A 22,129-nucleotide genomic window follows, 5' to 3' on the forward strand; every position below is an offset into this window, starting at 1 on the left:
CAAAGTGCTAGCTCTCCGCATTAATGGGCCCATCCACTAAAAAATATAGCACTTTGACGGTGGCCTCAGCAAGGGAAGACACCGAGGGTTTTTGGGTGCCTGTACTGGTTCTTCATTTCCCTGATCGCTGCAAAGCGGGGACTGGAACCTGGCAAGCAGGTGAGACGACTCTGTCTCTCAAAGGTTTTTCCCTGAGACTAAGCATGTCACCTGCACTCATGCATTTTGGTCCACATTGCAACCCCTGCACTCTTTGAGAGGGGAGGGCCAGCAGTTCTCCACAGGTACTATAAGGAACAGACCCGAGTTCATTCTGGGCACACGGAGTCTGTGATCACTCCCAGGCTGATCTGCACCCCTGACTCCACTCTGTCTGGTTCCCTCCTTCCTCCCACCCTCTGCAGTGAGAAGGGGAAGAAAGTGGTGCTTCAGGTCAGCCCTGGAATAAAGTGAGCAAGAACTGAAAGTGGAAAAAGAAAACGAAAAACAGACGGTCACAGAATCCAAGAGACAAGTTTTCCATTTAGAAAGAGAGCTGAATGGAGGAAATAGGAATGTGATGGCAAAAAACCTTCTACAATCAACCCCACAGCGAGTGAATCCCTTGGTGGAAGAGGTAAAAGCTACTCGATGAGCAATAACCCAGGAGTAACAATTAATGCCAAAAAAAGTGGGCTCAGCAATTCTTTATTAAATCTTTGGAACAAGATAAAGTGCAGAAATCAGGGAGAAAACGTCTCTTATCTATTGGAGTGTATAGAAAGATGCTAAAACTCCAGAAGACGGATGAAAGAAAAAGAAGAAACCCACATATCAATGAGCTTGTAAAGCAAGAAGAACCAAGTCTGCTTAACTCAGGTGATGTCACAGCCAGCACGCCAGGTGCAGCACAGGGGTACCTACCTCATCCACACAGTGTGTGTTAGGCTTCGTACTCAGGGAATACGGGCTAGGAGTCAGCCAATCAAGGCAAGGTACAGGATAGGAGTCAGCCAATCAAGGCAAGGTACAGGATAGGAGTCAGCCAATCAGAGCAAAGTACAGGCTAGCAGTCAGCCAATCAGGGCAAAGTTGCTCAGAAAATAGTAGTATGCTTTACTTCTGGATCATAGAGAAGCTCTTGTCATCCAAGGAAAACTGACAATACTCTGCCAAAGCTTGCTTAATTCATGTCACCTGAGACTTCTGTCCTGCCTTAGTCTTCTGTTCCTTCTGGGTATCTGATGTACTATCACTTTAATTCAGCAGTTTGTACTGGTAAAAAGCCCAGTCGACTGAAATATCTCCCTCACCTCAGTGACTTAGATCAGGGGTCAGCCAACTATACAGCCCATGGGCTAAGAAGTTTTCATATTTGTAAATGGTTGAGGAAAAAAAAATCAAAAGAATAGTATTTCGTATTAAATGAAATTCAAATTTCAGTGCTTTTGTTTTATTGAAACACAGTCACACTTACTCATGTGTGTACAATCTGCGGCTGCCTTTGCATTAAAACTGCAGAGTTAAGTAGTTGCCACAGACACATATGGCTCGAAAAGCCTAAAATATGCACTAGCTGGGCCTCCGCAGAAAATGTCAACCCTGCTCTAGATACCTAGAAACTTAACAGTCGTAACTTTGACCCCTAAGTCAGTCAGAATGTAGAACACTTTGGAAAAGGCGGGGGGTAGTGTCTGAAAAGTGAAACAACTTAGCTTACTCCAAACGATAGGGACAGGCCCTGGACACCCACCCAGGCGCCCGCGGGGACTCACCAATAGAAATGCTCCTCCACCATCTTAGTCACTGCCCTGGAGATGGCTCTTTCATGAGGACCAAGGTTTTTGTTTAAATTCACTCCAAGTTTCTCTTCCAGAAAGTCAATTATGAATTCTGTCCCAGAAACTTTTTCATGATTATATTCAATCCAAGGCATTTTCCCTTGAGCAGAGAGCTTTCCACCAAAATAGTTCTAAGCAAAGTAAATTTTAAAAAGAGAAAAGCAATGTTTTATTTAAACTTCACTGTATGATTAACAGAAACAAATATTCCAACGGCATATTTGATGGTGACTGCACTATTCAAGTGAATGAACTCAGCATATAAACTCTTCAGGGAATAAGTAGTTACTCTTAAAAAAAAAAGATTTGTCTCACATGAAAATATTACTTTACTCCCATAGATTTTATCATGGGTTCTGGCTTACTGTTTAAAAATAAAAAAAAAAAAAAACAGCAGGGAGGAAGGGAAGTGTTGAAATGATCCCGATCCTGGTAAGAGTCAGTCTAGTTATAATATATGAACAACCCAAAAATGCAAAAAGTAAACATAAACCATGAGGAGGCTTGTACTGACCAGGCTACTGATCAAAAACCTCACTTGAAACCCAGTAGCTTACACTTGAAAATGCTTAATACCACCACACTGCCAACAACTGGTCCCAGAAATTATAAGTTAGGTGTACCAAAGTGTGTCCAACAGACTTAACTCCAGTGCCTGTGAAAATGCAGATTCCTGGGCCCCGCCCAGATCACTGGGTCAGAATCCAGGGAAAAGTGCCCAGAAATCTGTGTTTTCGACAAGCTCCCTGTGATTCACACCCACACTAGAAGCTTACAGTGTCTCAGAGGGGATTCTGATCCCAGAATGGGGTGGGGTGGCGAGGTGGAGGTGGAGTCACACACTTCATAGACACTGAGAATGACAGAGTAACACCTTCTCACTATATTAAAAGATCTTAACCACACTGATGGAGGGGATTCTGCGGTAATGATTGCATTTACTCAATCCCTTTTCTCAGTAAATTTGGATTGTGTAGAACCCAAAGTTGATTTTTAAACCTGAATCCATTTTGGGGTGGACTACACAGACTAAATTAATCAGATTATTACAAACTCTTCCTCATACTTCATACAAGTCGATAGTTCAGATACTGTGGGCTAATAGCAAGTGTTGGTTCCTGTGGAGGAAACTGAACTCTCAAATATTGCTGGTGGGAAAGTAAAATGGCACAACCACTTTGAAACCATGTGACAGTTTCTTAAAAAGTGAAGTACACACCTGCCACTCAATCCAGCCATTTCACTCCTAGGTATTTACCCAAGAGAAAAGAAAGCATATGTCCATGCAAAGACTTGTACACAAATGTTCATAGAAGCTTTATTTTCAATTGTCAAAACCAGGAAAAAAAAATCAAATGCTCATCAAGAGGTAAATGAATAAACAAATTCTGGTGTAACCTTACCATGGAATACTACTCAGCAATAAAGAGGAATGAACTATTGATACACACACAATGAATTTGGTAGAGAACAATGGGGACTTTAACTGCTCTCTGACTCTTGGTGTCTTGATTTCTTATCTCATTGATTATTCTAAAGAAATTCATTCTAGGCCTAAGCCTGGAAAAGGGAGTTATTGGGGCTGCTGCTAGCCACATTGTTTTTGTGCAATTTGGAAAATGGAGCTTCCTCTGGGTGGATACAGTCCATGCCAGGATTCACAGCTTGGCAAGAGGTGGGTCCAGATTTTGCCCCCACTCCTTGGCCAGGCACTGTTGTGCAGTGAACAACCTGCACAACTATACATGGCAGCCCTAGACATTACTCCTGAAGTTGAGAAATGTCAAGTTTTAAAAGTTGCTGGTACATCTGACATTTTTATAATTTGTACACTAAAGATGTGAATTTACCATATAACATAGTATCTGCTTCAGACTGCTCTTGATACCACCCATATCCTCCTTCCACATCACCTTCTAGACTCTTGTCGTTCACAGATGGATTCTATCCTGCACACCAACATCAGAGGGAGCTGTCTGTAGTGCAAATAAGGTGCAGGACCTCTGTTGCTCAAAATTACCCAACGGCTTTAATGGGTCTAGTCTAACCCCCTTCACAAAGCAGTCTAGGCCCATACCATCTAATCGCCACCCACCTGCCCAGCCTCCCTGCTGCCAGTGCCTCTGATTTCCTGAATTCCAACTGCCCACACCTAACCAAGTCAAAGTCCTGCCATCTCTCTGACTTTGTACACTCCTGTACCTTGTACAGGAATCCCTTTGCCCATCCTCTGCAAGTCCTATCCATCCTAAAAAGTTCAGTTCTAATTTCACCTTGTTGGTGAACCACTTCCTCAAGGCACAACCATTATCTGCCTTTCCTCCATGCTTCCACTGTGCAGTGTATATTCCCCTCCCCTTTCAGAATTGCTGTTTATACATCTGCCCTTCCCTCTAGTCCATTCATTCCCTGAGGACTTGGTACATTTTTATCTAGACCATTTTTTTAAATTGGGGTAATAAAAATCAGTGATGAACTCTTATAGGAATGAAAGTTCTACTAGGTTTTCATCATCAAAATTTTTTTTTTCCTTACTGGATAAAAAAAGCAGGAGACAACATTTTAGAGCTACTATGAGTATATCTAAAAATTAGATGAATTCAAAAAATATTTTTAAAAAGAAACATAAAAATGTCCAAAGTAATTGTCAAAACTATGTGTGAGAGCCAGGTGATCTTTTTCCATGAATTTCAATTTTTCTGAATGTGGTTATATTACTTTTTAAATAAATAGATATAATTTTTAAATAATACTTAATTTTCCTTAACTTCCTTAAATATACTAAAGAACTCCTGGTCTATTTTTATCTAAGCAATTGGGGTCTGACTGGCCCACCAAGAGTAGTTTCTGAAAGTAATTTGGAGAAGAAAGATGAAGAGGTAAATCCTCTTTACCTCTTTTCCAAGCTGATGTTTCCCCCTGCAAGTCTGTCCTAGATGAGTTGAATGCATCTACACTTACACTACATTATTAGCACAGCAGTGAAAGCAATAGGCTTTGGGTTTAAAACTCTGGCTCCCTCATTTAGTCACTCTGTGACCTTGGACCTCCCTGGTCTCCCTTAATCCCCCCTGGGCTCATCTATATAATGGGGATAATAACAGTTGCTTGAATTAAATGAGAAAATGCACACCAAGTGTTTGACAGAGTGCGTTCGTCAGAAGTATTAACATCACTATCACCATTTCAAAATGGAGAACTTGAGGCCTTAAAAGAAAATCCCAGAGTCTTGGAAAACTGACATGCTACACTGGCCACAGCGCCCCCAACTTTTCAGCTTAACTTATATCCATTACATTCACTGCACCTCTGGAACCATCTTGAAAGGTCTCCCACTGGCTAAATTTGAGATAATTTGAGCAACTTTTGTGGATTATAACACGATGAAAAAAATTCACGCGGGTTTCCCTGGTAGCACAGTGGTTGAGAGTCCGCCTGCCGATGCAGGGGACACGGGTTCATGCCCCAGTCCGGGAAGATCCCACATGCCACAGAGCAGCTGGGCCCGTGAGCCATGGCCGCTGAGCCTGCGCGTCCGGAGCCTGTGCTCCGCAACGGGAGAGGCCACAACAGTGAGAGGCCCGCGTACCGCAAAAAAAAATAATAATGATAATAAATTCACGCAACCACTATTGTGAATAAGAAATACAGGCATTAGTCCCTGCCCTGGTTCCCAGCACAGAGCTCCTAAAGCCCTTACACATTCCTAAGTGACAGGAGCAATAGGAGCACAGCTTGTTCTAAGGAGGTGAGTCTGAGGAGGTGCCTGGGTGAGCTGGTCACCAGAAAGACCAAGTCGCAATTAGAAGCTTAGTGCTTTCAAACCCCTCCCCCGTCTTCCAGAGAGGGCTTGGACATGGAGTTATCAACTGATCGTCTCTACATGAGGAAGTCTCCACAAAATCCCCAAAGTATCGGGTTTGGAGAGCTTCCAGGTTGGTGAACACCATCACACTGGGAGGGTGACACCCTCAACTCCACGGGGACAGAAGCTCCTACACTCAGGACCCTCCCAAACCTCACTCTTCATCTGGCTGTTCATCTGTACCTCTTATCATATCCTCTAATAAACAGGTAAATATAAGTAATTGTTTCCCTGAGTTCTGTGAGCTGCTCTAGCAAATTAATCAGACCTAAGGAGGGGTCATTAAAATCTCTGATCTACAGTCGGTTGGTCAGAAGCACAGGTGACAATCAGGGCTTGCAACTGGCATCTGGGGGTCGGGGGGGGGCGCAGTCTTGTGGGACTGAGTCCTTAACCTGTGAGATCTGATACTATCTCTGGGTAGTGTCAGAATTGAATTAAATTGTAGGATGTCCAGCTGGTGTCAGTGAATCACTTGGTGCGGGGAAAAGACTCCACACATCTGACCATAAGTGTCAGAAATGAAGTGTTTCATGTGAGTAGTAAGCGATACTCATGGGGAGAAACACACCGGAGGGAGGAACTGGTTTTCCCTACACAGAAAGGAAGAATCTGAGAACTTCCCTTTACAAGTAGTTTTGTAGAAGAATGTCCTTCTTTTTTGGAGATGCATGCTGAAGAATTGAGGGGCGAACTGTCATGATTCTTACAGATTATGTTCAAATGTTGCATCAAAAAAATTGTTCATAAAGGTATATATAAAGAGAAATAAAGAAGGCAACATGCTACCAATTGGCAAATCTAGGTGAAGAGTATATGGATGTTCATTGTATTATTCTTTTAACTTGTCTGTAGCTTAGAAAAATTCCAAAACAAAAAGATGGTGGAGGTGGTGTACAGACAAAAACAGCAAATAAATAGAACATCAGAAGTTAGGGGAAAGACCAGCTTCTGTTTCCTAACCTTGTAACCTCACAATACCTATTTTTAGCTTCTATATTCAAAATGTTAAATAAATCACGATTGTTCAATCTTAACATGTAAAACGCTAATTTAATCCTTGCTCAAGAAAGGGAGGATTGCAAGATTGGAAACAAGATGGTGGAGTAGAAGGACGTGCTCTCACTCCCTCTTGCGAGAACACCAGAATCACAACTAGCTGTTGGACAGTCATCGACAGGAAGACACTGGAACTCACCAAGAAAGATACCCCACATCCAAAGACAAAGGAGAAGCCACAATGAGACGGTAGGAGGGGCGCAATCACAGTAAAATCAAATCCCATAACTGCTGGGTGGGTGACTCACAGACTGGAGAACACTCATACCACAGAAGTCCACCCACTGGAGTGAAGGTTCTGAGCCCCACCTCAGGCTTCCCAACCTGGGGTCCCTGCAAGGGGAGGAGGAATTCCTAGAGAATCAGACTTTGAAGGCTGGTGGGATTTGCTGAAGGACTTCAACAGGACTGCAGGAAACAGAGACTCCACTCTTGGAGGGCACACACAAAGTAGTGTGCACATCGGGACCCAGGGGAAGGAGCAGTGACCCCATAGGAGACTGAGCCAGACCTACCTGCTAGTGTTGGAGGGTCTCCTGCAGAGGCAGGGTGGCTGTGGCTCACCGTGGGGACAAGGACACTGGCAGCACAAGTCTGGGAAGTACTCCTTGGCGTGAGCCCTCCCAGAGTCTGCCATTAGCCCCACCAAAGAGCCCAGGTAGGCTCCACTGTTGGGTTGCCTCAGGCCAAACAACCAACAGGGAGGGAACCCAGCCCCACCCATCAGCAGTCAAGCGGATTAAAGTTTTACTGAGCTCTGCCCACCAGAGCAACAGTCAGCTCTACCCACCACCAGTCCCTCCCATCAGGAAACCTGCACAAGCCTCTTAGGTAGCCTCAACCACCAGAGGGCAGACAGCAGAAGCAAGAAGAACTACAATCCTGCAGCCTGTGGAACAAAAACAACATTCACAGAAAGATAGACAAGATGAAAAGGCAGAGGGCTATGTACCAGATGAAGGAACAAGGTAACACCCTAGAAAAACAACTAAATAAAGTGGAGGTAGGCAACCTTCCAGAAAAAGAGTTCAGAATAATGATAGTGAAGATGATCCAGGACCTCGGGAAAACAATGGAGGCAAAGATCAAGAAGATGCAAGAAATGTCTAACAAAGACCTAGAAGAATTAAAGAACAAACAAACAGAGATGAACAATACAATAACTGAAATGAAAACGACACTAGAAGGAATCAATAGCAGAATAACTGAGGCAGAAGAACAGATAAGTGCACTGGAAGACAGAATGGTGGAATTCACTGCTGAGGAACAGAATAAAGAAAAAAGAATGAAAAGGAATGAAGACAGCCTAAGAGACCTCTGGGACAACATGAAACACAACAACATTCGCATTATAGGGGTCCCAGAAGGAGAAGAGAGAGAGAAAGGACCCGAGAAAATATTTGAAGAGATTATAATCGAAAACTTTCCTAACATGGGAAAGGAAACAGCCACCCAAGTCCAGGAAGCGCAGCGAGGAGAAACACCCAAGGAGAAACACGCCGAGACACATAGTAATGACACATAGTAATCAAATTGGCAAAAATTAAAGAGAAAGAAAAATTATTGAAAGCAGCGAGGGAAAAATGACAAAAAACATACAAGGGAACTCCCATAAGGTTAACAGCTGATTTCTCAGCAGAAACTCTACAAGCCAGAAGGGAGTGGCATGATATACTTAAAGTGATGAAAGGGAAGAACCTACAACCAAGATTGGTCTACCGGCAAGGATCTCATTCAGATTTGATGGAGAAATCAAAAGCTTTACAGACAAGCAAAAGCTAAGAGAATTCAGCACCACCAAACCAGCTCTACAACAAATGCTAAAGGAACTTTTCTAAGTGGGAGACACAAGAGAAGAAAAGGACCTACAAAAACAAACGCAAACCAATTCAGAAAATGGTCACAGGAGCATAAATATCGATAATTACCTTAAACGTTAATGGATTAAATGCTCCAACCGAAAGACACAGGCTTGCTGAATGGATACAAAAACAAGACCCCTATATATGCTGTCTACAAGAGACCCAATTCAGACCTAGGGACACATTCAGACTGAAAGTGAGGGGATGGAAAAAGAGATTCCATGCAAATGGAAATCAAAACAAAGCTGGAGTAGCAATACTCATATCAGATAAAATAGACTTTAAAATAAAGAATGTTACAAGAGACAAGGAAGGACACTACATAATGATCAAGGGATCAATCCAAGAAGAAGATATAACAATTATAAATATATATGCACCCAACATAGGAGCACCTCAAAACATAAAGCAACTGCTAACAGCTATAAAACAGGAAATCGACAGTAACACAATAATAGTGGGGGACATTAACACCTCACTTACACCAATGGACAGATCATCCAAAATGAAAAAAAATAAGGAAACAGAAGCTTTAAATGACACAATAGACCAGATAGATTTAATTGATATTTATAGGACATTCCATCCAAAAACGGCAGATTACACTGTCTTCTCAAGTGTGCATGGAACATTCTCCAGGATAGATCACATATTGGGTCACAAATCAAGCCTCAGTAAATTTAAGAAAATTGAAATCATATCAAGCATCTTTTCTGACCACAACACTATGAGATTAGAAATGAATTACAGGGAAAAAAACATAAAAAACACAAACACATGGAGGTTAAACAATACGTTACTAAATAACCAAGAGATCACTGAAGAAATAAAAGAGGAAATCAAAAAGTACCTAGAGACAAATGACAATGAAAACACCATGATCCAAAACCTATGGGATGCAGCAAAAGCAGTTCTAAGAGGGACGTTTAGAGCTATACAAGCCTACCTCAAGAAACAAGAAAAGTCTCAAATAAACAATCTAACCTTACACCTAAGGGAACTAGAGAAAGAAGAACAAACAAAACCCAAAGTTAGCAGAAAGAAAGAAATCATAAAGATCAGAGCAGAAATAAATGAAATAGAAACAAAGAAAACAATAGCAAAGATCAATAAAACTAAAAGCTGGTTCCTTGAGAAGATAAACAAAATTCATAAACCATTAGCTGGACTCATCAAAAAAAAGAGGGAGAGGACTCAAATTGATAAAATTAGAAATGAAAAAGGAGAAGTTACAACAGACACCACAGAAATAAAAAGCATCCTAAGAGACTACTACAGGCAACTCTATGCCAATAAAATGGACAACCTGGAAGAAATGGACAAATTCTTAGAAAGGTATAACTTTCCAAGAGTGAACCAGGAAGAAACATAAAATATGAACAGACCAATCACAAGGAATGAAATTGAAACGGTAATTAAAAATCTTCCAACAAACAAAAGTCCAGGACCAGATGGCTTCACAGGGGAATTCTATCAAACATTTAAAGAAGAGCTAACACCCATCCTTCTCAAACTCTTCCAAAAACTTACAGATGAAGGAAGACTTCCAAACTCATTCCATGAGGCCACCATCACCCTGATACCAAAACCAGACGAAGATACTACAAAAAAAGAAAATTACAGACCAATATCACTGATGAATATAGATGCAAAAATCCTCAGCAAAATACTAGCAAACAGAATCCAACAACACATTAAAAGGATCATACACCATGATCAAGTGGGATTTATCCCAGGGATGCAAGGATTCTCCAATATATGCAAATAAATCAATGTGATACACCATATTAACAAATTGAAGAATAAAAACTATATGATCATCTCAATAGATGCAGAAAAGGTTTTTGACAAAATTCAACACCCATTTATGATAAAAACTCTCCAGAAAGTGGGCATAGGGGGAACCTACCTCAACATATTAAAGGCCATATACGACAAACCCACAGCAAACATCATTCTCAATGGTGAAAAACTGAAAGCATTTCCTCTAAGATCAGGAAGAAGACAAGGATGTCCACTCTTGCCACTATTATTCAACATAGTTTTGGAAGTCCTGGCCACGGCAATCAGAGAAGAAAAAGAAATAAAAGGAATACAAATTGGAAAAGAAGAAGTAAAACTGGCACTGTTTGCATTTGACATGGTACTATATATAGAGCATCCTAAAGATGCCACCAGAAAACTACTAGAGCTAATCAATGATTCTGGTAAAGTTTCAGGATACAAAATTAATGCACAGGGGCTTCCCTGGTGGCACAGTTGTTGAGAGTCCGCCTGCCGATGCAGGGGACACGGGTTCGTGCCCCGGTCCGGGAAGATCCCACATGCCGCGGAGCAGCTAGGCCTGTGAGCCATGGCCACCAAGCCTGCACGTCCGGAGCCTGTGCTCCGCAACGGGAGAAGCCACAACAGTGAGAGGCCTGCGTACTGCAAAAAAAAAAAAAAAAAAAATTCATGCACAGAAATCTCTTGCATTCCTTTACACTAATGATGAAAAATCTAAAAGAGAAATTAAGGAAACACTCCCATTTACCACTGCAACAAAAAGAATAAAATACCTTGGAATAAACCTACCTCGGGAGACAAAAGACCTGTATGCAGAAAACTATAAGACACTGATGAAAGAAATTAAAGATGATACCAACAGATGGAGAGCTATACCATGTTCTTGGATTGGAAAAATCAATATTGTGAAAATGACTATACTACCCAAAGCAATCTACAGATTCAATGCAATCCCTATCAAATTACCAACGGCATTTTTTACAGAACTAGAACAAAAAATCTTAAAATTTGTATGGAGACATAAAAGACCCCGAACAGCCAAAGGAGTCTTGAGGGAAGAAAACAGAGCTGGAGGAATCAGACGCCCTGACTTCAGACTATACTATAAAGCTACAGTAATCAAGACAATATAGTACTGGCACAAAAACAAAAACATAGATCAATGGAACAAGTTAGAAAGCCCAGAGATAAATCCACGCACCTATGGTCAACTAATCTGTGACAAAGGAGACAAGGATACACAATGGAGAAAAGACAGTCTCTTCAATAAGTGGTGCTGGGAAAACTGGACAACTACATGTAAAAGAATGAAATTAGAACACTCCCTAACACCATACAGAAAAACAAACTCAAAATGGATTAGAGACCTAAATGTAAGACGGGACACTATAAAACTCTTAAAGGAAAACATAGGAAGAACACTCTTTGACATAAACCACAGCAAGATCTTTTTTGATCCACCTCCTAGAGTAATGGAAATAAAAACAAAAATAAACAAATGGGACCTAATGAAACTTCAAAGCTTTTGCAGAGCAAAGGAAACCATAAACAAGATGAAAAGACAACCCTCAGAATGGGAGAAAATATTTGCAAACCAATCAACAGACAAAGGATTAATCTCCAAAATATATAAACAGCTCATGTAGCTCAATATTAAAAGAAAAAACAACCCAATCCAAACATGGGCAGAAGACCTAAATAGACATTTCTCCAAAGAAGACATACAGATGGCCAAGAAGCACATGAAAAGCTGCTCAACATCACTAATTATTAGAGAAATGCAAATCAAAACTACTATGAGGTATTACCTCACACCAATTAGAATGGGTATCATCAGAAAATCTACAAACAACAAAATGCTGGAGAGGGTGTGGAGAAAAGGGAACCCTCTTGCACTGTTGGTGGGAATGTAAATTGACACAGCCACTATGGAGAACAGTATGGAAGTTCCTTAAAAAACAAAAATAGAACTGCCATATGACCCAGCAATCCCACTACTGGGCATATACCCTGAGAAAACCATAATTCAAAAGGACACATGCACCCCAATGTTCACTGCAGCACTATTTACAATAGCCAGGTCATGGAAGCAATCTAAATGCCCATCAACGAACGGATAAAGAAGATGTGGTACATATATACAATGGAATATTACTCATCCTTAAAAAGGAACGTTACTGGGTCATTTGTTGAGATGTGGATGGATCTAGAGACTGTCATACAAAGTAAGTCAGAAAGAAAAAAACAAATATCTTATATTAACTCATATATGTGGAAACTAGAAAAATGGTACAGATGAACAGGTTTGCAGGGCAGAAATTGAGACACAGATGCGGAGGACAAACGTATGGACACCAAGAAGGGAGAACCATGGGGGGGTGGGGATGGCGGTGTGCTGAATTGGGTGATTGGGATTGACATGTATACACTGATGTGTATAAAATGGATGACTAATAAGAACCTGCTGTATAAAAAAATTAATTAAATAAAATTTAAAAATTAAAAAAATAAATAAATTTTTAAAAAAAGAAGTTAGGGCTAAGAGCCAAAGCAGAGAGTTCCAAAGGAGCCATTTTCCTTCTTTTCTCTCTTTCGTATTTAAAAAGAATGACTGTGTCAAATACATGCTTCTTTTACAACTAGTTATGGCAAACGATGTCTTTATGTATGTATGTCTAAAGACAAGTATGGAAAGATGGTCGGAAGAGTTAGTGATGATAATCTCCTGCTAGCAGGATGTCAGGCGATTTTCATTTCCCCCTTACATTTTTCTGCAGTGTTTGAAATTCTTATAAGGACCTTATGTCATCTATATGTAATCAGGAAAAAACAAAGAAATGGTAAATCCGTTTTTAGTTTGAAAAAAAATTAGCCATATCTGCAGGACTCCTTGTAGACTTTTTGCAACTTCCTATGAACCTATAATTATAACAAAATGAAAAGTTTTAAAAATTGACCCACCAATATTTATATTCTGATTTTAAAAAGATAATAACTGTAACCAACGCATCAAGCTTTTTAAGAAAACCCTTGTGAGTTCCTACTAATGGTCATCAAATACTTATCCCCGTCTCATTTCTGTTAAAAAATAAAAAAGCTTTAAATATAAAGTCGTGCTCTTGGGCTTCCCTGGTGGCGCAGTGGTTGAGAGTCCGCCTGCCAATGCAGGGGACACGGGTTCGTGCCCCGGTCCGGGAAGATCCCACATGCTGCGGAGCGGCTGGGCCCGTGAGCCATGGCCGCTGAGCCTGCGCGTCCAGAGGCTGTGCTCCGCAACGGGAGAGGCCACAACAGTGAGAGGCCCGCGTACAGCAAAAAAAAAAAAAAAACGGTACTTAAAGTCGTGCTCTTAGGAAGATGACATTTTAATCTTCTTTTAAAAGGTACAGGGCACAGAAGGGGAAGAGGGTAGAGCTCCCTGGTTCTATGACAGAATACCTCTCTACTGATCCTCCAAGCGATGAGCCCCACCAGCATTTCCCAGGAACCACCTACATGCACACAAACCCTCGCTGATGGCACACGGGTCTCAAGGCACCGTCCTTCCCCCCACCCCAACGCCACAACCCCCCCACCCCGCTCCCCTCCCCGGGGGCTCAGGGCATCCCTTTCTAAGCCATAGAACCATTTTCCTGTTACCTACCCCACTGAACACTCCCTTCATCTATTTTCCATAGAGACCTCAGAGAAGAAAAAACACTCCTATATCACTCCTTTCCTAAAAAATATACTTAACAAGAAATACTAATTTTGGAAGGGGGTAAGCAGTCCCCTTCTCGAAAGCCTCTCCAGGCCTCATAGCAAGGCATGCATCCATTTGTTCCAGTTATACTAACTAAAAGCAGTATATGCACTGTTACTGCGTAACAGTATGCTCTGAAACATGACCGAAGGTGTTAGGCTGCTGGCAGAGACAAGGCTGGGGCAATCAGTGCTTGATGGCTTGAAGGCAAGAAAGGAAAGCGCACCACAGCCTGGCAGCTGCTGCAGCCGCTGCCAACTGCAAGAGGACTTCATCAAGGGTGGGGGGCACAGGAGATCCAGAAAGCCACCAGAGGCTGCAGAGCACGAAACTCAGGTTTGGGGCCCTAATTGCCCCAAAGCTGTCCTGGCTAAATGCAGCGATCTGGTGGGGAGTGGCAACGGCCCAGAGACAGGCAGCTGCACGGAGCAGTCTCTTCCCTCAACATGAGTCCCTCAGTGACACACATCTTCAAGTGCTGACAGCCAACGCCGAGCTGAACAAGGATCTCTCAAATCCGATCCAATGTATGTAGATGATTCAAGCCTTGTCTGGTCTTTTGCTATTTTCTCCTCCATTGCTGGCTTAGAAAGTCCTGAATAATCTCCCTGCTTCTCTGTCCAGACTGACCCCTTGCATTCCAGTTCCCCGTCATAAAGACCCTTCTTCTGTTCTCCAAACACCTCATGCCTGTCAGATCCCCTAACTGAAGTCCAGATTCAGTGCCATATTCCCAGAGGACAACTTACCAAGCTAAGCATGTCATTCAACTGTCCCAGCACTGCCTTAGGAGCATCACTGCCACACCCATGCCCTCTTCTGTACAGAAACCAGCTCAGAAAGCACAGGCATGGGGAGGCAGGACTTGGGGGATAATATCATTAGCAGGGCACCAAAACCCTGGCTGGGTGAGGAACCTTCCCCCTCCAACCTCCCAGCTGCTCTGCTTCCTGCTAAGAAGACCACCCCTCCCTATGCTGCTTCTTTGTAAGAGCTTTAAGGTGAACCCCTGACCAGTGGGAGCCATTTGGAGGAGTGGCAGCAAACTGGAGGAACCACAGTGGTGTGGGGATGCCTGGGGCTCACCTCCTTACTTTTCTTAAACTCCTTCAGAGGTACACAACCTGTGTCCTAAGCTTTAGCCTTTGCCCAGTGCAAATTCCTGGGCAGGGAAGCTGACGTCCCTGGTAAAAGGGGACCTCAAACCAAAATAACTAGACACCTGAGGGGTACAGTTACTGTAAGAGAAGGGCAACAGATAATATATACAACATGAGGCAGAATGATTGGGACAGACTGAAAAATTTAATTAGCATAAGAAATATCCTCCAAGGGATAAAGGAAGAGATTGTAATACAAACCAAGGGAAAATATTAAGAAGAAAAATGTAGAAGTTAAACAAAATGGATGAGATAAATAATAGGATGGATACAAGAAGAGAACAGAGGGATGCAATGGAAGCTCAGAAAGACAAATTCTCCAAGAAGGAAGAAGAAAAGAATAAAGAGATAGGTTCAGAAACACAGAAAATAATAGCAGAGATTCCAGGATCCAGATAATCAGGAATAGAAAAGAAGAAGGAGAAACAAACAAACAAAAAAGAAAAGGAGGGCTTCCCTGGTGGCGCAGTGGTTAAGAGTCCACCTGCCAATGCAGGGGACACGGGTTCAAGCCCTGGTCCGGGAAGATCCCACATGCCGCGGAGCAACTAAGCCCATGCGCCACAACTACTGAGCCTCAGCTCTAGAGCCCGCGAGCCACAACGACTGAGCCCGCGTGCCACAACTTCTGAAGCCCGCGCACCTAGAGCCTATGCTCCGCGACAAGAGAAGCCACCGCAATGAGAAGCCCCTGCTCACTGCAACTAGAGATAGCCCGTGAGCAGCGACAAAGACCCCATGCAGCCAAAAATAAATTAATTAAACAAATAAAAAATAATTTTTTTAAAAAAAGGAAACGTGAAGAACATTGATAATTTCTTAGAATCAAAAAGAGATTAAAGACTTCAGGTGAAAAGAGTTTATAAAGGACCAAATAAGATACATGAAGACCCACACCAAGCCAGTTATGATGACATTTAAGAATGCTGAGATTAAAAAATAAAGAAAAGAATGTTGAGATTCAATGTGAATTCTAAAAGCTTCCAGAGCGAAAGAAAAAGATCCAGATTAACATCAGACTTTTCAATCGCAACAGCAAACCAAAAAGACAATGGAGTAATATTTTCAAAGCACTGAAGGAAACGAACTCTGAATATAGAAGTATCAAATGTGCAGCATAATAAAGATGTTCTTGGGCATGCAAAGCCACTGCAAGTTTGCCCCATAAAGGCTCATTCAAAATATTCATCAAGGAAGTACTCATATAAAAAAGATAAATAAATCCTGTAGGATAAGATATATGGGAAATAAAGCTAGTCAAATAACTTAGTAAGTTTTCTGGCCTAAAAAAAGGACCATAAAAAGAGAAAGGATTTCCAAAATTCCAGAATTAAAATATCAGATAACAGCAACACACCTGGGATAAGCCCTGGGAAGAAAGAGACCCAAGGTTCACGCAAACCTACTAACAGACTTGTAGTATTAGAGGGAAAGCACAGATTTTGACCCATATAAGAAGTGAGTGGGGATAAATAAACACAAATTTGGATCTTAAGAGCAACCGCCATAACAACAAAAATAGAATTTGTTTTTAAATAACAAGAAAAACATTTTTACCTATTAGAAAGCAGGAAATGAGATAAAATAAAAAACAAAGTATAGTAAGGAGAAAAATATTAAATAACATGTTAGAAATATGTCCTAATAAAATAATCATTGCAAGTGAAATGGATTAAACTCACCAATTAAGGACTCTCCGATTGGTTATAACTAATACATTGCCTACAAGAGACAAATACAAAAAAAAAGTAATAATAATAGAGAAAGAGGATGAAGAAAGATATCCCAAACAAATATGAACCAAAAGAAAGCTAGAGAATCGATCTGAATATCTGATAATATAGAATTCAAGGTTAAAAAAATCATAAGGGACAGAGATGGGTATTATATACCAGAAAAAGAAATAAAGCAGTAAAAGATGTGATCTTTCATAGTATGTGGACCTAACAATATAACCTCGAATAGATACATACTCTTACCTAAAGCAAGAACTGACAGAATGACAGGAAAAGAGAGAAATCAACAAATACACTTGAATATTTCAACCCAATCCTTCCAGAAACTGCTAGAAGAGGCAGACAAAAAATAAAGAGAGGAGCTTCCCTGGTGGCACAGTGGTTAAGAATCCGCCTGCCAATGCAGGGGACACGGGTTCAAGCCCTGGTTCAGGAAGGTCCCACATGCTGTGGAGCAACTAAGCCTGTGCGCCACAACTACCAAGCCTGCACGCCTAGAGCCCGTGCTCCACAACAAGAGAAGCCACCGCAATAAGAAGCCCACACACTGCAACGAAGAGTAGCCCCCGCTCGCCACAACTAGAGAAAGCCCACGTGCAGCAACGAAGACCCAATGCAGCCAAAAATAAATAAATAAAATAATTTTTTTAATTTAAAAAACTAAATTTAAAAAAACAGAGATATAACAGGTCTAAACAATACACTAAACATGCTCAAACAAGTAGATAAAGCGAAAGCTCTACTCCCAGGGAATATGATTCTATTTTCAACATTTATAAACAAGTAGCCATACACTAGGCTAAAATGTCAGTGAATTCCAAGGAATTAATATCACAAAGACTACCTGCTTTGACCATAAAATTCAAAAACAATAACAAAAATCGAAGTTTTTTTTAATGCCTATGACTAGAACTTAGGTGAAAAAGAAAAACATAAGGGAATATTTTTAAAAAATATAATTGAATGACAATGAAAACACAACCTGTCAAATTTGTGAGACACAGCTCAAGCATTACTCAGAGAAAAATTTATATTTTAAACGCATTCATTCCTCTGTTCCCTCTCTAAGGCTGAAATGAGCAAGTGCTTCCCTGAAAGTCACCCAAACAGAACGAAGCAGTAGGAAAAACTCTCACAAAATCTACAAATATCTCTTTGGTGGCCTGCTGGACGTTTGTCCCCAGGATTCATTAGAGATAAATATAATGCTTCCAACAAATAGAAACCTAAAGGAAAGAACCACGTCAGGCTCACCTTTATTTATAGGTTCCCAGTAGGCCAAACTATTAACCAAAGAATACTCTATGTCAGGAAAAAATAACATGGCCTTGAACACTACGAAAGCCCAGACCCTTGTGATCACTCGTTAAATTGGATGTAAAAATCAACAGACTGGGATCAAATCTCCTAAGTATCTACTAAGGACTGGGCACCACTGCTTTCATACCCACCCCTCTGGCACCAAGAGCGAGCCCTTCCCACCCTGTGAGATTAAGTACTTCCCCCCCTAGCCAATATTGCTGCCATGAGGATAAAACATATTTGCACAAAAGTACCTGATAGGGTAAGTCAGCCATCCTTAAATAAGTTTCCATTTTCAAACAGAAAGGAGATAAACTGGGGACACCATTGTTAGGTCTTGCAAACTGATGCAAAATAATAGCATCTTTGGAGTCAATCTCTTGCTGTTTCCTGTCAAAACCAAAACAGAAAAAAAAGAACAATCCACGTGTTACACATGCAGTTCCCTTAGTTCCTTAGAGGCCCCTGCTGGGCCGTAGCTCCTCAATGGACAAGCAGGTCTGTTTGTCACAGGGGCTTACCTCACCAACAAGCACTTAGAGGGGGAAAGCTTGGTCAAAACACAAGAGAACCTCACAAACTCTGCTATTACCATAACTGCAAGGGCTCAGGAGAATAACATGTCAGCCTCTTTCTGGTACCTGTGGCCTATGGGCAGGATGTGTACTTTCTGGTATAGGTCCACCTCTTCTCCAGCTGGCTATGTCTACCTGCCAGGGACAAGTTGGATGGCTAAAAAGAGATATTCTGTGCTTACTGTGCATCAGGCATTGTTCTGAGGGCTTCACGGGTATTATCTCATTTAATCTTCACAATAACCTTTTGAGGTAGGTACTACCGTTATCCATGTTCTGCAGATAAGGAAACCGAGGCACAGAGAACAAACTTGCCCAAAGTCCCATTACTAGTAAACGGCAGAACTTGGACTAAACCATGTAGTCAGAGCCTATGTTCTTGACCACGAGGCTGTACCATGAAACAGTCTATTCGTCCACAGGACCTTGGAATAACAGTGCAGATTTGCTCTGCCACGACTCAAGTCTGCAGGGAATCTGAGGCTCTGTGTATTCTGGTCCCTCTTCCAAACTCTCCATGCCCTCACCTGACCTTTCACCTGTGGTGCCAAGGAACCTGGCTTCTGGTGCTCTCTCCTCCTCTCTACCTTCACAGGTTCCCCACTTTCACCACACAGCATATATCCCAGTACCCCTGCCTTTTCCCTTTCTTCTGTCTCAGCCACACATCTATCTTTTCCTTTGGCTACTTTTCTGGGTGGTGAGGACTTCCCTGGTAGAATTCTTCAATAGCCACCACGTAGGAAATCAAACACTGGATTACACTTATGGATACCTGGGGTCAAGTGCAAGCCCTACTTCCTATTGGCCACGTCACCCAAGACCTCTCCTCCTCTCTCATTTGGAAAGTGAGGACAGTACCAATTCTGCCTCAATTATCACGAGAACTAAATAAGATAATTTCTGTAAACATTTGGTGAGCTTTCAAGCATTAAGTGGTGGACTTTATTCTCATTCAAAGAGACATGGTCTTATCCCCTTAAGCTACAAAATCTCATTCCACACAGTGGCACTCATACACCACATTCAGGAACCTTTTGCAACTTCCATCTTTCACTCTACCCAACCATTTCCCAGTCAGATAAACCTCACTCTTCCTCCCTGGCCTTCCCTAAGCCTCTGGTTCCTTCACACTGTTCCTAGTGTAATCTCACACTTCCTTCTACCCAAGCAAGCAAGGGCAAGCTCTTCATATCATCATCACAACGATGCCCACTTCCTGCAGAAACTCCATTCAGTAAAGCACACTCTTTTGGAGAAGTTTACCACCAGAGCGCCCTTTCCACTTACAGAGTTAAGAATGACTAATTTTGAAAATACTAGTCAAAAGAATAAAAATATTTGCCGCCTTCTGACAATACTTGTTATAAAACAAAGGTTTTCACTTAGATGAAATGTTTGGGAGGTCAGATACTAAAATTAAGATGCCACTTGGACTATGTTTCTAAAAAGTGCAAACTGTAGCTTTGACAATTAACTGACTTTGTCCAGTCAAGTAATTCAACTCAGAGTGGTAATTTCATGTAAATTAGCCAGGCAAAAAATTTAAGAACTGAAAGAGAGGAGATAAATGTAAAATCCCCTGCTCCACTGGCCAGAACAATCTAATTCTGATGGTTAACTTGGGCCATGTCATAATAAGAATGGATGTGACCAGCATATGCCAATGACTTTGTGTACATCATACATATTAAATTATTTCATTCTGATAGTACCACTACAGAGCGGATATTGCTATTTAAATTTGGAATATTATATCATACTTATATTTTACAGTAGACAAGGAAACTGAAGCTCAGAGAGGTTAAATAACTTGCCCAAGGAATACCAATTTAAGATCAAGTTGTTAATAACGCTAGTTCCCAAGCTCTTAAGCACTTCGACTACAACAAAAGTGGGCAATACCTCAGTTAATTTTATTAAAGTAGCTGGTTTGACTCAGACCACGCAAGCCTGGAACTTTCTGATGAAAGTCTGTAATAATTAATGATGGCCATCTTTTATTGAATGCTTACTATAACGTCGAACTCTGGCTAAGCATTTCACATGTGTTAACTCATGCAATCACCTCTGTGAGGAAGGCTGCTATTATTATTTCCATTTCACAGATGAGAAAACTGAGTAACCAAGCTTACTCTCAGGTCCAAGGTTACATGGTTGGTTAAAGGCAGAGTGAATTTGAACCCAATCTGGCTCTAGAGCCCTCCCTCCAGGTCAGGAAGCTCTCTCTGTAATTTAAGACCAGAGGAGCAGGTAATCTGGACAGCTACATTTTATAAAGTGCCCTTATAGTGAGGACTGTCTAAGAGAACACCTGTCAAGCAGCAAGACTAACCCCTACGCCCATGGTGAAGGATATCACAGATGACCATGCCTCTGTGTACGGTCGATGGGCTGTTAGTTTATAGAGATCACGTGACCCATGGGCTGCTCTGATTCCCTAAGTTTTCTAGGGCAGGCTGAGCCCATGTGCCTAAAGTACAAACAAGCTATGGGTATCAAGTCATTCCTGGGTCATTCAATTTACAAACAACAGATTTCCAAATGCTGGACTGAATTAAAGAGAGCTGCAACGCTCTCTCCACTAGGGGAGGATAAAGTAAAGGGCTGGGACTCTATTTCTTTAAAAATACTGTGATGGGAAAAGTATGAGTAAAATCCAAAATACCTACTTTGGTTATTATACTCATTAATTAAACTTCCGAAATAATTCTTACCTGGCAACTTTACTTTCCACTCTGGAGATGTACCCATAGATTAAGGTTAAGTCTACGCAGCAGGAAATCCAAGTACTGTGGTGAAGAATATGATTGCCAGTGAACTCAGACAGCGTAGCCATTTCAAGATGGATTTTCCATCCCACATATTTCAGATTGTTTTGTGTTTTGCCTAAACTACACAGACAATTGAAACTTAGATGTCCCATCAAGTGAAGGTCTCTATCGTGTAGCCTGCAAATCCCAGTGCCACATTTTCCTTGGTCTTCTTCCCCTATTCCCTCTGTGCCCCTAGCGGTTGTCAAAAACTCAGGTCTGTGCCACAGACTTGTCTTCCCTGAGCAATGCCCCAGTTCGCTTCCTCTCCGCCATCAAAACTTATTCCAGAATTGGTACTTGTTAGGAGAAAGGAGTAGAAGTGCGGGCTCCGCAGACACACATTCTCAGATTTGAATCTGGATCCTACTACTCTTACTACGGGATCTTGGGTGAATTGCTTAACCTCT

At 41.6% G+C, this 22,129-nt stretch overlaps 1 protein-coding gene across 1 annotated transcript in view; it reads right to left on the reverse strand.

Annotated features, from left to right (window-relative positions):
• The window catches only part of FAXC (failed axon connections homolog, metaxin like GST domain containing), a 92,540-nt gene that overhangs the window by 62,614 nt on the left and 7,797 nt on the right, over positions 1-22,129 (reverse strand). Inside the window, exons 3-4 of the mRNA XM_089921888.1 lie at positions 18,586-18,721; positions 1,755-1,951 (exon numbers count right to left, since the gene is read on the reverse strand). Of these exons, the coding sequence (XP_089778014.1) occupies positions 1,755-1,951; positions 18,586-18,721 (333 nt within the window). The remainder of the gene's footprint in view (positions 1-1,754; positions 1,952-18,585; positions 18,722-22,129) is intronic.

Source organism: Delphinapterus leucas, chromosome 12 (assembly GCF_059928025.1).
Source record: "Delphinapterus leucas isolate spDelLeu-1000000601 "Yukka" chromosome 12, BTC_Dleu_Yukka2, whole genome shotgun sequence".
NCBI lineage: Eukaryota > Metazoa > Chordata > Mammalia > Artiodactyla > Monodontidae > Delphinapterus > Delphinapterus leucas.